Source organism: Triticum aestivum, chromosome 5D (assembly GCF_018294505.1).
Source record: "Triticum aestivum cultivar Chinese Spring chromosome 5D, IWGSC CS RefSeq v2.1, whole genome shotgun sequence".
Taxonomy (NCBI): Eukaryota; Viridiplantae; Streptophyta; class Magnoliopsida; order Poales; family Poaceae; genus Triticum; species Triticum aestivum.
The window spans coordinates 566141202-566156116 of record NC_057808.1 but is presented as its reverse complement, the minus strand read 5'-3'; the positions used below and the strand labels follow the sequence as shown (position 1 = coordinate 566156116).

Genomic DNA, 14915 nt, shown 5'->3' with positions numbered 1-14915 from the left:
ATAGAAATTTTTTGTATTAATTCTATGCTTTGTTTGAAAACAAGAAATATATTGAAATTGTTCATTAATCTTCTTATTATACGAAATATATAGAAATAACTTATTAACGTATACTCATGTTGGAGTATCTTGTATTAATTGTGTGCTTTGCTGGTATACAAGAAATATATTGAAAATCAGTTATTAATGTCTTCTTGTCAGAAATATATATTTATATAAATAATTTATTAAAATATATCTTATTAAAAAATATATTTTATGATTTGCTGGAACACAGGAAGTATACTGAAAAGCATTCATTAATGTCTTCTTATAAGAAATATATGGAAATGATTTATTAATATCTATATTATATAAAGAAATATTTGTAATAATTGTTTATTAATATTGATAATCTTATAAGATATGTAAAAAACATTTATAAATATCTATTAAACTATAAGAAGATGCTATATCAATTTATTTCTATGTGAGAACTGTTATAAACGTGTTATTGTCATTGTGACTAATAGTTTCTTAATCTTTAATGATCAGATGTTAATAGTTACTGGTAAATAAATATCTAAAAGGAATATAAGAACAACATAATCATTTTACTATGGATGTTTCTCTAAATAAACAATGCGAACACTTCAATGTGATCACATTTGCATGTTTAATGAACATTAGAATAACTATTCCTCTAATTGTTATTTTTTATTCATGGCTCCAGTTAGAGCACATGTAATTTCTAAATAATTAATCATTATCAAATATGGAGAAAGAATGTACTCCCTCTGTTCCTAAATGTAAATCTTTGTACACTCTAAACTATGTCGACATACATCTGTATGTAGTTCATATTAATATTAGAATCTCTACAAAGACTTATATTTACGAACGGAGGTAGTATCTAAAATGTGACACAAATATTTTGTTTTACAAAAAAATTCTTGAGTATGAGGATTGATGTCGTGGTTCACTTGGTGTTGTACACACTGGCATGGTCAAATCGTTAGGAACCTCATGGAGGTACTCTGTGCTTAGCCTGGCCGGTTTGTGCTGTGCCAGGTGGTTCCGGAGATTTGGTACACTGAGATGGCTATTGGTGGGAGCAGGGTACATGCGGCATGCCGGATGCAACGGGGCAGGTTGTTGTGCAGCAGCACATGAGACAAGCAAGGGGTCTGAGCTCTTGCTCTCGTGCTCCGTCGTCTCTGAACATGGTGACATCGTGCTTCAGGTTGATAAGGAGCAAACGGCGCTGCACATGGCCGCCAAAGACATCAACCTCGAGCTCGTCAATGGCGCCGGCGTGCTGCTGCACGACAACCTACTCCCATTGCATCTGTCGTGCAACCTGCTCCCACATGAAGAAGGGATAGAGAGGAATTGGTGGAATCGTTGAATTATTGCTTGAGTCTCATGGGTATGTATATAGGAATACATGATTTACTTGGACTACAAAGGTTTAGGGTTTAGGGGTTGGACGGGCGGCGGTGGCTTCGGGGGTAGCAGCGGCCGAGAAAGAGCAACGGCGGAGGCCTGACGGCGGCGGCGACGGCTAGGTTAGCGGTGCGGCGGCGGTGCTCGAAGTAGGCGTGGAACCCGACAGCATAACAAAACCGGTGCAGATGGTGACGTTCTCGCGCCAAGGGAGGCGCCGCGACGCATACCATGGGAAGTCGACGAGCGGGGACGGCTGGTGAACCGCGGGCCTCGGTGCTAAGGCTCGAAGGGGCAACGCAGCGAGATCAGGCGGGTCGGGGCCACGGCGTGAAGACCTCGGGGCGGCGGCATGGACCACGTGCTACGATGCTGCGGCCCGAAGGGGTGACACAGCAGCGGTGCATGAGTCAGTGCAGCCGCGGGGACCACGTGCTGCGACGCTACGACCCTAAGGGGCAATGCAGCGGCTGCTCGCGGGTCGGGTAGCCGTAGAGAGAACCACCCGGCGGCGGCGATACAGCTCGACGGGGCGACGCAGCGGCAGCCCGTTGCTCGATCGGCGGAGGGGTGCGCTTTTTTCAAGGAAAGAACCCCTCAATGGAGCTATTCTTCGTACGTGCACTTTTTTTTTGTTTTATGACAGATTTCAGTGGCACTTGGAGCAAGACTCTCAACTTCTCTTTTGTCTACCTACCTTTTCTAGGTGAGGTTCAGACCTCAAATTACAAGCCTGCTTATCTATTTTTACCAAACAACTAGCCTTACATATACTAATCCTTTCCTTACAATTTAAATCATTATATTCTTTCTTCACACATGAAGGATTGTGGTTTTTCCCCAAGAAACTCCTTTTCTATTTTGGTTTCTTATTTTTCTTGCAAATGTACAGTAACTTCCCCTCTTTTTTCATGCAGATGCTAAGAAGTTGAGGGGAGGCTGTTTCTCACAGGAGGGAGTAGGTTGAGATCTCATTGTCTGCTTCAACCAAGAGATTTGAAGAGTTGCAAAACGTAATTTTGGGGCAAATTTCAGTGCATATTCTCGTTGTATCAGAATCTTAGTCCCAGTCTCCTGTACCATCTGAGCTTATGCTTCCTCTCCATTTATTCACTATATTTATATGCCTTGCTGATGCTCATTTCCATCGCTGCAGGATAATGAGATGTTGAAGCGGCAGAGTGAATCCATGACACTGCAGTGCAATTGCATCGTTCCATTGAATATTACTCAGGAATATGGACATTTCTATCGCCCCATTGAATATTACTCAGGAATAAGGCGAGGATGTCACCAAGCTGAACGTGTGCTAAACGTGGAGGTGTCGTACATTTGGTATTTGATCGGTTGGATCGCGAAGAAGTTCGACTACATCAACCGCGTTACTAAACACTTCCGCTTACGGGCTACGAGGGTACGTAGACACACTCTTCCCTCTCATTGCTATGCATCTCCATGGATAGATCTTGCGTGTGCGTAGATTTTTTTTCATGCAACGTTCCCCAACAAGTGGTAGATGAGAACATGATGGTGCACGCACAACTGGGCGACGACAACCTTCTGACCTATCCCGCGATGACCTCTGGTCTACTGGAGGTTGATGCCGACCACTTTGTACTTATCCCGAGCAAGCAAGTGCTCAACGGTGAGGTGCACGCGGGCAGCAGACATGAGTGCACTGGCTAATTGTGTGGGAAGACCGATAATAACACAGACATTTCCTGCTAATAAGTTGTGTGGTTTCTTGGCAAACAACGCTTGATGCTAAATTATTGTTTGCCATTCTTGAAATCATCATCGACCTGTTCATTAGTTTAATTGTTTGCCATTATTTGCTCAGTCTACACAACATCTGCTCTCTGTGTACAGAACAATATTCTTTAGTGTGAATAGTGTGTTATGTTGGGCACACAAGTATATGGATCACGGGCTTGGGCGAGCAGGGGGGCCGCACGCGTCGTGCTAGCTCTATGCTAAGTTTCCATTATTTGATGGTGTTTTATGAACACGCCACCATTTTCCGCTACTTCGTCATCGATTTCCCGCCGTCACCCAGCGATATTGCGCATAAATCTAGGCGGCACGCGACACAACGAGGCAACAAGCGCAGCCTATAGCACCTCTACATTTCAAGCATGTCAACCCATCGAAGCGCCGCCTCTGCCATCAACCTCCTTTATGAGAAAAATGAGAAGGCGCCACGGCCCGCTGAGGCTGAGGGTGTCCCCGGCAATGCGAAGGACGACGTCGTGCTGCCAGTCTTTGCTAGGGTTGAGCAGACCCTTGACGCACGGCACTTCAGCGCCGCGGATCAAGATAGGCATGTAGCCGTGGAGAGGCCGTAGCTCGCCGCCCAACATGATTGGTGGTGCGCCGCAGAGCAAGCAAGGCGCATCCGCGTCGATAGGCTGCGGCTCGCCGCACAGCGAGACCGTTGGAGCGCCGCAGAGCGAGAGGCGCGGCGCACAGCACAGCAAGAGTGGATCCATCGGCGCTTGCCTGCTGTCGGTAGGGCGTCACAGCTGGGTAGACAGCCCGTCTGTAGCCCCATTCTTCGCCAGGAGTGGGCAGAGGCCGTCTGCGTCGTACTTGCACCAGAGGTCGACCGTGCCGTACTTGCACCGGACGCCCGTCGCGACGTTCGCATGGGTCGCGTCTTCCGCCTTGTCCGCGGCCCGCTCGATGCCAACGCGCTGTTCGCTAGGCTCAACTGCCTCCTTGACCCAGGTGTCCACCTAGACGCAGTAGAGGAACATGGCCATCGCATCCTCAAGCATCAATGACGACAGGAGAGAGAAGTAGCAGAGGCGCCGGTGCGAGCAGCAGTAGTGGTGCAGGCGGCCAGGCGTGAGCGAGCAGCGACGCCGGCGGGAGAGAGCAGCAGCGGCGGTGACGCGAGCGAGCAGCAGGCGCACCGGCCGTGCGTGAGTGAGTGGCGGCGGCGGCGGCCAGACGCGAGCGAGCGGCGCATCAGAACCTTATTCTCACTTTTTCAAAATGAAAAAATTGACCTTATCCTCTTAGGCCCTTTCACAATGTAGTCCCTTATATTCTATCTAATTGCTATCCATTATGTCGTGCCACATCATCCTTTTCGGCGAGACCCATCTCTCACAATCGTGATTAAAACCAACGAACCGGGTGACTAGTGTGTTTTGCAAAAAATAGCCTCAGAATTAGTGAGTTTTGGCACAAAATCGTAGAACTGTGGTTTCTGCAACCCTACCCTTCAATGTCAATGTTTTTTTTTTGCAATTCACTTGATTTTCTCTGCTATGTGTGCAGGAGGATACCAGATGCCCATGTTCCTTGTACATTTTTTCTCAAGCTTCCACCATAGCAGAAGAAATCATCCCCCATACTGAAGAGGATGATGCTGCCTGAAATGTAAACTCACCAATCTGGTCATTAATATTGGCTTCTTTGATGGAATTAACCACGCTGTATAGCCTTGTCCGGCTCGGACTTGGACAGTCACCGTATATAGTATAGGAATCCCAATCCTACATGGCTAGGTGCTGTTAGTTTTAGCTCCTATATATACTCTTGTAACCCCGTGTAAGCAACTCTGATCAAAGTAATACCATAACCAGGAGCGCACGCTCCTGTTGCTATCAATCCGGCTTCCAGTATTCTCGCGTGCGTGCGTTTTCCCGGCGGCATGTACGTACGTGCATGCATGTACTAAGTCGTGTACGTGCGTGAAGCAATCGATCCAGCAGCCTGCTAGGCTGCTTGTGGTATACGTGCACGTTTCATCGTCCACATCTCCAACTGGTTAGCTCGGAAAGTACTCTGAGCTAGTCTCATACGCGTGTATCGCCGGAAATACTCGGCTACAGCAGCGTCGAGATCGGGCATGTGCCAACATTCTTTACTTGGTGGAACATTCTCAGAATTTGATGATAGTATTGGTGACATCATATTTGAACTCTGTACATCATTGCAACCCAAAGAAGTCCTTTTATCCTCTGTATCATTGGCAAGACATGATAATAAATATTGGTTGGTCTCAGAGGGAATATCCATCATCATATAAAGATCATCATCCATATCATTAGCAGTATCTCCAATAAAACTGCTACTTTCCTTTGTTTCAGCGGCGTCTCTTGCACCATTCGGAGAGAGAATGGTCGAGGCTTCTGGAAGGGGGAATACTGAACATATGGTAACCTTCTGACCTTAAACAAAGGCGCAAAACTCCCTCGATCACACACTTCACACTCAAATAGTGAACCAGTAACTCTATCATGCCAGTAAGATGTAAAACCCACTGGCCATATCTGGTGGCAATTGTGGTAGCTTGCATGTTTATCGATTTCTCCCAAGTTAGTTATGAAGAAATCTTGATATTGAACAGGCAGGCCAACCTAGAGTAACAACACAACGAATCAGTGTTATCAAAATCAGCGCCAAAGTGAACGTAGGATAAAAGAACTGCAGTATAAAGAAACAAAGGGTGTACAAGTAGGAAACAATAACATCTAAAATGGACACGGGATGAAGATACAGAATCTGAAATAGGTAATGAGATACTCGCGTTGCGATGATGTGGTTGATGGTTGCAATTTTCCGCAGTAAATTTTGGAGGCTTTGGTGGATTTCTTTCTTCTGTAGGACTCGGGGCTGTTGCTTTCGGAAATTATGGTGGCTCCATAGAAGTGCTGGAACTTCCAAACTTGTGCTTCTTAGAAAACTTGGGCAATGCTGATGTTTGTGGAAAATCTCTTCTGCTGCGTGTTTGATTTGACCTGTGTTCTAAGTTTCCATCAGCAATGAAATTTTGATCCACAGGAGGAAATTGTTGTCTCATGTTAAAACAATGAGGAAGACCAAATGCTGGCATAAAGTGATTCCCATCTGCAACATGATAGCCAGAAGTGGATTTTTATAAGATTCGCCACCAATGATGGTCAATAGTTACTTTAGAGACCAGACAGCTATAGCTTCAGAACGGTGGCAGGACCCATAATTTTTTCGAACTAGAATTAAATTTCCCTGCATGGATAAAAACGTACTACGCCTAAGTGGCCACACATGCACTGAACACGGGGGCAAGCAGAAGTTGACCTTGATGGTGTTAGCACAGCAAATTGCTGCCTAAATCTCCAGCAAAAGGCAAATACATCTCTCTTGCAGTACATATGATTGCTCTAATATTCTTACCAAAAGGAGTTGTATGATTGAACGGCATGCCCTCAAAATGTGGAGTCGCCAATTCAGTCAAATGAGCTCCATCAGCAACACTTACTCTGCGAGGATCAAAAGAAAATATTAACTCTCTTCTGATGATAATGTCTGTACAACAAATGTTATTAGAAAACTTCCTATAACATTTCTGATATTATTACTTCAGAGCACCCAAAAACAGTGCAGTTTATAAAATTTATCGCTAGTTGCCACAGGTTACTTGTAGTTTTAATTTTCTTTCCAATAAACAGAATTTCAAGAAATCAGAAGTTTTTTCCTTCAAACAGATCTTTCAAGAGTAGTCAAAACAGTAACCACTTGACAATAAAACAGCGAGCATCATGTAGAATAATGGAAGGAATACTCTGTAACACAATGAACCAGCTATAGAAAGTGCAAGCATGCTTTCAGCGCTTATTGTCTTCAGCATAGCACATAAAAGTAGTCTAAAATAATGGAAGGACATTAATGATTTGATTGTTGTAAAATTTATTTGCAGTACTACTGAGAATTATTGGAGTGCAACCTATTCAACTGTTATGGTTATAAACTTCTAAACACACTGAAATGCCAAGACAACTCAATTAAGAAAATTCAACACCATAATAATCACAAAAGGTACAGAACAACAATCATCAAGATAACTAAACATTGCAGAACGATGGCACTGTTCCAGTTTTAATAACCACTAAAGGTACTTCATGTAGTTTTAACAAATTCCACGTCACTGTTCCAGCATGTATGTCTTACAAGAAATGGATGTATATAAAAACAATGCTTGCATAATCTTATATGCTGTATATGATATTGAAATGCTTAATAAAGGAAAGGCATCATTTGCTAACAATTGGGTAAAATGTGTATGAACTGATCAGAAAAATTTGCAGCCATGTGAGAGTTGTCATCAATGAAAAAAATAGCACAATCCCCGCGAAAAATAGCACGCAATCAAATATAGCTTCGCCCTTCTCCAGATGCTACATAAGTTATAGCGCGCTAATAGCATGCTAAAAATAGCATTTTGCAAAAAAAATGCCAAATATATCCAAAAATAAAGGATTTCAGCAACTACATTCTTTCCAGGAGCAATACATGCATAAGGTCCAATCCATGGCATAATCATGCACGTTCCTTTCATACCCAGATTCAGAAGTGGTTTGGGCTTGCAGAGGACAGGCAATAGTAAATTAGTAATACAAGAGAGAACAAGTGGACACACCTAAATAAGATTCCATCAAGCACAACAGATGTAGCATTAGGTTGATACCAAGCACTTCTAATAAAGACAGGAAAGTGTAGTTCCACTATAGGTGATCTAACATAGAATCAACATGTTTTGTTCAATGAAAAAATAGCAACGGCTGGAGACAAGTAGCAACATGCCGGCGGCAAGTGCAGCGCGACTAGCTTCCTCTGCCACGGCGATAGGAGCAGTAGGGCGGCGACGCCGATGGGGACTTGGGGAGGAAATAGAATGAGGCCGACACTGCAACCTGGAGACGGGATGAAGAGAGGATGCTCTCACCTGCTGGCTGACTTGCCGGCACTGGTGGCTTGGCTGGCATTATTGGCACTGCGCCACTGACTTGCTGGAGTTGGAGGCGTGGCCGACGCCGCTACTTGGAGACGGGATGAAGAGAAGCCGCTGCCGCTCACGAACCACCGTCGTCTCCTTCACTTACGAGTCACAATACTACACCGTCGCTCCCCTTCAAGAGCCACCGCCGCCCTAGGTTAGGAGCCATCGAACTAGTGGAAATTGGGGAATGAGGGTCACGAGTTGGCTAGATTAGGTCAATGGACTGTTGTATGCGTTGCGTCTGCGACACAGAGTGAGAGTGGGTTGGGTCAATATCAGATGGGCTGAGTGAACGCTAAAACGCTTTTTGTTTAGCACCGGATTAGCATCGTAGCGAGAAAATTAGGTAAAACATAATGTGGCCCTTCCCGATGCGCTATAGCAACACTATAAGGCCGAAATAGCACGCTATTTTTTTAGTTGGTTGTCATGTTAAAAGAAGAATAGAATATATGATTGTTGGGTTTTCCATACATAACTTGGTTAATGGATGCCCTTTTATACAGACCTCGGATAACCCACAATTAGGGAAGGCATTCTTGACATCAAGTTGAGAGGCAAACAAGTGGCGAACCGAAGCCACGACAAGGGTGCAGACTGTGTTTATGTGGGCAAAATGAGCAAATGCCTCGTCGTAGGCACGACCATGCTCATGATAAAAGCCATGAGCAATAAGACGAGCCTTGTGCGCTCCAGAGAACCATCACAACCAGTTTTAACCTTGTATATCCACTTACAATTGATGGGAGTGTGCAGGCAGGCAAAAAGGACTCAGGTGGGGTGGACAACCGGGGGCACACGAGAGTGGCTTTCCAACAGGCCCGATGGAGAGGAGCGGCTGTCGAGTGAACCTGATAGAACATGGGGATGCAGCGGCGACAATGGGATGAAGATGGTGGTGAGAGGAGATCGAGAGGAACTCGACTAGAGAAGACCGGGAAAAAATAGATTAGAAGAAATCAAATCCCTAAACATAATGAGGCGGTAAACTACCCTGCCAAGTCTAGCTCTGACATCATCTGTATTTGTATATGAATCCTAGTGCTATCCGCTCCACTTCTGAGTCCAACAAAATAATGTGGTATAGGGCATGGTCTGGGCAGTATCCGATCAAATCCACGGCACTTGCACCTATAGGATGCATGGAATGGATCATGCTCCACACCACCCGATGAGGAATAACATCCTAAGGTGTGAAGACGTTAATAACGAAATCATATCATACTTCCTATTCTTTGGTGGAGACACCTATGGTAGAACAATAGGATCAAATGACATAATGTGGGCAAGGGTGGCAGTGGGTCACCAAGACCGAGAGTGTTGGTGGCAGGGTGGCATCAAGATATCACACGATGCCATATGTTGCTCCTTTATCGTGGCCAATGTTTCCACCACACCCTCCTATATGGTCATGACATATTTTAGGCGGTTTGATGTCCTCAAAGGTGTCCACGGGTCGGTATGACCACCATATTGTTGTTTCTTTTCCCAAGAAGACTTGATGGCAAAATCTATGGTGAGCACAAGGAAATTATGTATCTTCATTCATGGCGTGGTAAATGTCATACGAAGGAAGTTGTTGGTTGTTCCTTGAATAGGACGAGGAACAAGTCAAGAGAAGAGGATGTATCCTTGGGAGATAATTTTACTTCATCGTTTATTGTTTTCCTCTCAAGCATAGGCTCTTCTGCCAACGTAGGAAACGCCTGTTAGCAAGTTCACCATGAAGATATCGGTAAATAGGAAACATCTTCAATCCCGAAAATATGGCAAAATGAGATCTTGAGCAAACCGAGTATACCCTCGATCCCAAGGATTCCCATAGATCTTGCAACATGGGAGTCCTCTGGTATGTAGGTTGTCGACTCACTATAAGAGGTTACTCAATGACATGGCTCGCATGATGTCACTTCCTTGGTTCATCCCCCCTACATGGCCTAAGGTAATTCCCTTTGTGTGGCAAAATCGTCACATATAAGTTCACATACATGCCATTGGCTACATAGGGGGATACCATGGCATACCTCTCCAAGAATCACCATCGATGCGTGTGTTGAAATTTAATGTCTCGCGAGCTTAAATAATCGGTTGTGTATAAGGTCCCACTCAGCCTTCTATGAAGATGCACAGAATTGTGCCATGGCTCGTTAAACTCAGAAAATACAAGTGACACTGTTGGTCAAAGATTACCAGTGTTAAACCATGAGAGTTTGTTACTCGAAGTCTTTAGAAAGTACCTACTCTTTAATGTTCACACACAACGACGATACCACTTTCACATCATAACTATGTTTATAGTTGGTCGAACAATGGAAAGAAAGATGAGTTAACACCTCAAATCGAACCGTTATAAGGAGTTAGACCAATTGACCATCTATACATAAGGTGTAAGAAAGAGTTGCCACGTTAATGTAAAATAATGGAAATTGTTAAAAATGGCAATAGCAGCCGCAAGTAGAAATATAGTGACGATAATTTTTGAGCCACCACAATGGTTACGGACTCCGTAGAAGGTTATACATAAATGCTACCTAGGCGACAAACCAAAATTGTTCCTGTATCCTCTGCCTAGGCAACACGGGCGGCCAGCCGATCCACATTTTCAGGCAGCCCTCTTCTTGAGCATCCTCTCCTCGTCGAGGCCAGGAGTGGCAGCCAGGCTTGCACACGTAGTTGACGTTGGTGGCAGGGCTCTGTTCCTGTTTTCATTCAGTAGTCCTTGATGATGTACTTTGCGATAACATGACTCAATGCAGCAGCGATAGCAGTTCGTGGATGGGCAGGGGGCTACAGCACACCTTTCCTATTCCTGATGGCATTCTCTTTCCGCACGCGCCCTAGTGGCGGAGGAAAGGGTGCCGGCACACTCACCATGTCCTCAATCGGGAGAGCCTGTTCATCTAGCAGGGGATAGCACTGCTCCCAAAGCACCTCTTCAAGGTTAGGGCATGGTGGTATGAGGTGGTGGCAATGCAACAGATGTCGCGACCATCGCCTGTGTACCAAAGGGGGTGTGACGGTGGCCATGCAATAGATGTCGCACCCGATATGGCTGATGCGCTGTTGGGTACTATCGTTCATGCTTGGCTAACTGGCGCTGCCTCCATGGACGCGGCATCGGCCGGAAAATTGTCGCTAGAAGGGTTGGATTTCGAGATCCAGCAAGATTCGTGTGTAATCTGCTGCCACATGCAATGATGATGGTAGTGGCGGCATGTGGTGATGTCTCGTGTAGATAGGGCATCTACTGCCACTTGCGACGATGGTGTTAGTATGCCTGATCATCTCAAACTTGGGATTTGGGCGGTGCATGTGACCTTCCACCCTCATCAAAGTATGTGTCGTGTTGTGGGAAGCGGTTCTTTTCGCGGTTCGACCGCGTGCTCATGCGGGCATGGTCATCTCTTGTGTGGCATCTCATGTCATGACCATGCACATATGTAGCTGCCGGGTTCGTGGAAAGTGGAGGATATAACATATGATGACTTCGATTGGGTGGTGCTTCTGGAGTACTCGGTCTTGGCTCCTGGGGGAAAACCCTTAGTCTAACCTTGGTTGTTTATACCTGGCAATGGCGGCGCTTTTGAGTCATTACCCCGTTGAAGGTATTGCTTACTTGCTCGGACTTTATCTTTAGGGTGAAAACCCATGATCTGGCCTTCGATGGTGGATCCGGTGGCGGTGACACTTATATGTTGTTTCCTTGATGAGGGCGTTTATTTTGTATAATCCTTCTCATAGTACTTTGTTGTAAAAAATGGTTGGTGTTGATTGTCGTTGTATATCGTCGATCGTTGTTTGGTCGCTTTAGTTTTCGTTTCTTTTCTTTCTTTCACCTTGACATAGATTTGGTCTTAATGACTTTGCTTCTTCCCAATGTGATCCTTGTGTGCGGCTGTAGTGGTGGTTGTGTGCATTTTAGTTATGCAGAGGTTGGGTGTGTGCTCATTATGGTTGTATCACTCAATGCTACATTATGAGTTAAAAAACACCCTTTGTCGAAAAAGAAAAACTTCAGGGAAAACAAGTCACGAGCGAGAGAAGATATTGGAGTTGGACCATGCTCAATCTAATTACGATGGGCCATGGGAAGAATGAAATGGAAATAATTCAATGCAATTGGTCAAATAACGTAGGGTTGTGAGGATCCAATGAAATTACTAGCTAAAGGAGATAAAAAAATTAAGATGTTTGTGACTTTGGATGAAGTTGAAGACAAATAAAGAACTCGATGGAGTACCAAATTACCATGGACAACTAAAAAGATCCTTTAGAGATCTAGCTAAAGAATGTGTAGTGAGGTCGAGAGGTCAAGGCCGACAATACTAAATCTGAAGATAGAAAGCTAACAACAAGAGTCGTGTCCACTCATATGGAGCAATGACGCGACGATAACTACACAAGAGGCACCAAAATAGATTGCCATGGCGATAGAGGTTAGGCACGGATGTTAGCAGAAAGACACAGTGCATGTCAGTTTGATGTCCCATACATTGTATTGCAAGAGAGGTTAGGGATACTGTTCACAATGTTGTGACTCACAACAAATTCTAATCATAACAAGAATGTAGATGCTATTCAATCTTGTAGAAGATTTCTGGATTATGTGAATACGAAAGAACTAGTTCTGTGGGTAGGTGGCACCATAGGTACATGAGTGTGTATTCAACCATCGACCATGTGAGCACTCTGCCACCCTCCTTTTGTCTCTTTTAACAAACATCAGTAAACCTATCTAGCTAGGAGTTTAGGTGCCTTCTTTGTTAGGCTTTGTTAAGCCTATCTTGGTACAAATTTCTCTCCTACAGATTGCAAGTCATGGTGATTTTAAAATTCCCTAAGGCTGAACTGCATGTACCTGTCACCCAAACATGCAGGTGTCCTACTTCAGTAAACTAGTAACACAAATCAAATTAGCACCACAACTAGAACAAAATAAAATTATCATTGTGCATGTCCTCACTGCCATGAAATGGTGACAGCATTAGATTAGCTGCAATATCTCATATACCCTGTTCTTTGTAGTAAATGAGGGAGAAACATGCAACAACCATGAATTACTCAGTGTAATACCTAATTTTAGTAGCCACTAAAGAAAGATGCAATACGTACCAGTTGCTAATTATAGCATTTATTTTAAACCAAGTCATTTAGATCTCGGTGTTATCAACAGTCAAGCAAAGCAGAAAAATCGAAAGAACACACCAGATTCATATGCAATGTTAATAGCAGGTGCATCTGCGTAATCATAAGAAGTAGCAAACCAAACATCAACGATCCATATAACCATCATGTCATGTTCTTGATTGGACTCACCATTACCATCTGAAAAGTACTCCCTCCGTCCGGAATTACTACGGTCAAGTAATTCCGGTCGGCATGAACAACAATCTACTTCTTAGAGCTATGTGTATAAAATTCACTGAACAAAAACAGATGTAAAACCATAAGGAAATGACCAAGAGGGAGCTGACATAACTGCCTGGTGATGTCTGGGGCGTTGACGGCTCCTATCGCATATTCCGGGCACATCCAGTCTTCATTCACGGCCGCCGGAGGCCCCCGCACCCCCACGCCAGGGGCTGGCAGCGGCGACGGTATTGGCGGAGGACGCATGAGGTGGACGTTGGCGAGGGGCGGGAGCTGGGGTGGCTGCGGCGGAGGAGCAAAAGTGGGTGAATGGAGAACCGACGGTGGCGGCACCTCCACCGATGAACCAGCGGTCGCGGGCGCACTGGCTGTAGCAGCAGCTAACCTCCAGGATTCCGCACGATGGTACGCCAGCGCTAGCTCGCGGGCTTGGTGAGGGAGCAGCAGGTGGCCCTGCACGTTGGCGGCAGGCGGGAGCTGGGGTGGCGGCGGCGGCGGAGGAGGAGGAGGACCAACAACGGGGATGGCGGCAGCGAACTCGCGGGGAGGCGACTGGATATCCGCCGGCGCCGGCGATAGCGGTGGCGACGGCGGGGGCGGCGCGTTTAGGTCGATGTCGAGATGTGGCGGGCGATCCATGGCGAACTGGGGATCAGGATCGCGCTGTAGCTTAGGCTACGGTTTGATTCCGGGCATAACAACCGGGAGGAGGAGGTTAGAGAGAGCCAACAAGGTAAAGCACGAGCGAAGCCGGGCTGGGATTCCTTCGGGGAGAAGCAAATGGAATAAACTGATGGGGCGGACGGAACACGCGGATGAGGGGCCGGGGACGCGTAGGGGGAGATGGGCTGTCAGTATGAGTGATGCATGCGGTGACGTGAGCTCTTTCGCCGTGGGCGTAGAGTGGTACTCTACCTACCGTCGATTATACATAGAGACAAAACACGTTCAATGTAGTACTGGACGTATACAAAAGTAGCTTTTAATTTCGTGGTTTGCTGGAATACGAGATATACATCAAAATCATTCATTAATGTCTTCATTCATCAGCATCTATCTTACTATTATATATAGAAAAATCTTTTATTAGTTCCGTGCTTTGCTGGAATATATATGGAATACATTGAAATCATTCATTAATGTCTTCTTGTTATACAAAATATATAGAAACCATTATTTAACAAATATCTTAGAAAATCTTGTATTAATTGTGTGCTTCACTGGAATTTGAGATATATACTACTGAAATCGTTCATAAATATATTTTGAAACATACGGAGCACGTGGACGAGGGGCCGGGGATGCGTAGGTGAAGCTGGACTACGAGTGAGTCATGCCCTGCCTGGGGAGA

The 14915-nt window shown here is 45.2% G+C and overlaps 1 protein-coding gene across 1 annotated transcript; it reads right to left on the bottom strand.

The window, feature by feature from the left end:
* Window positions 1–5026: 5026 nt before the first annotated feature.
* LOC123126285 (WAS/WASL-interacting protein family member 3-like) lies at window positions 5027–14425 on the bottom strand. Its single transcript, XM_044546647.1, has 3 exons — window positions 13674–14425; window positions 6592–6677; window positions 5027–6285 (listed from the first exon to the last, which is right to left on the bottom strand). The coding sequence occupies exons 1-3, from the start codon at window positions 14201–14203 to the stop codon at window positions 6068–6070; spliced, it is 834 nt and encodes a 277-aa protein (XP_044402582.1). The 5' UTR covers window positions 14204–14425; the 3' UTR covers window positions 5027–6067.
* Window positions 14426–14915: the final 490 nt, after the last annotated feature.

What these genes read in the sequence shown, in the direction of transcription:
- LOC123126285 (XM_044546647.1), bottom strand. Translation starts at nt 14,203, where the DNA reads ATGGATCGCCCGCCACATCTCGACATCGACCTAAACGCGCCGCCCCCG. An exon ending in GCCCCAGACATCACCAGGCA is followed by an intron (nt 6,678 to 13,673) that starts GTTATGTCAGCT and finishes TGATCCTCGCAG; the next exon opens with AGTAAGTGTTGCTGATGGAG. An exon ending in CAATCATACAACTCCTTTTG is followed by an intron (nt 6,286 to 6,591) that starts GTAAGAATATTA and finishes ATCATGTTGCAG; the next exon opens with ATGGGAATCACTTTATGCCA.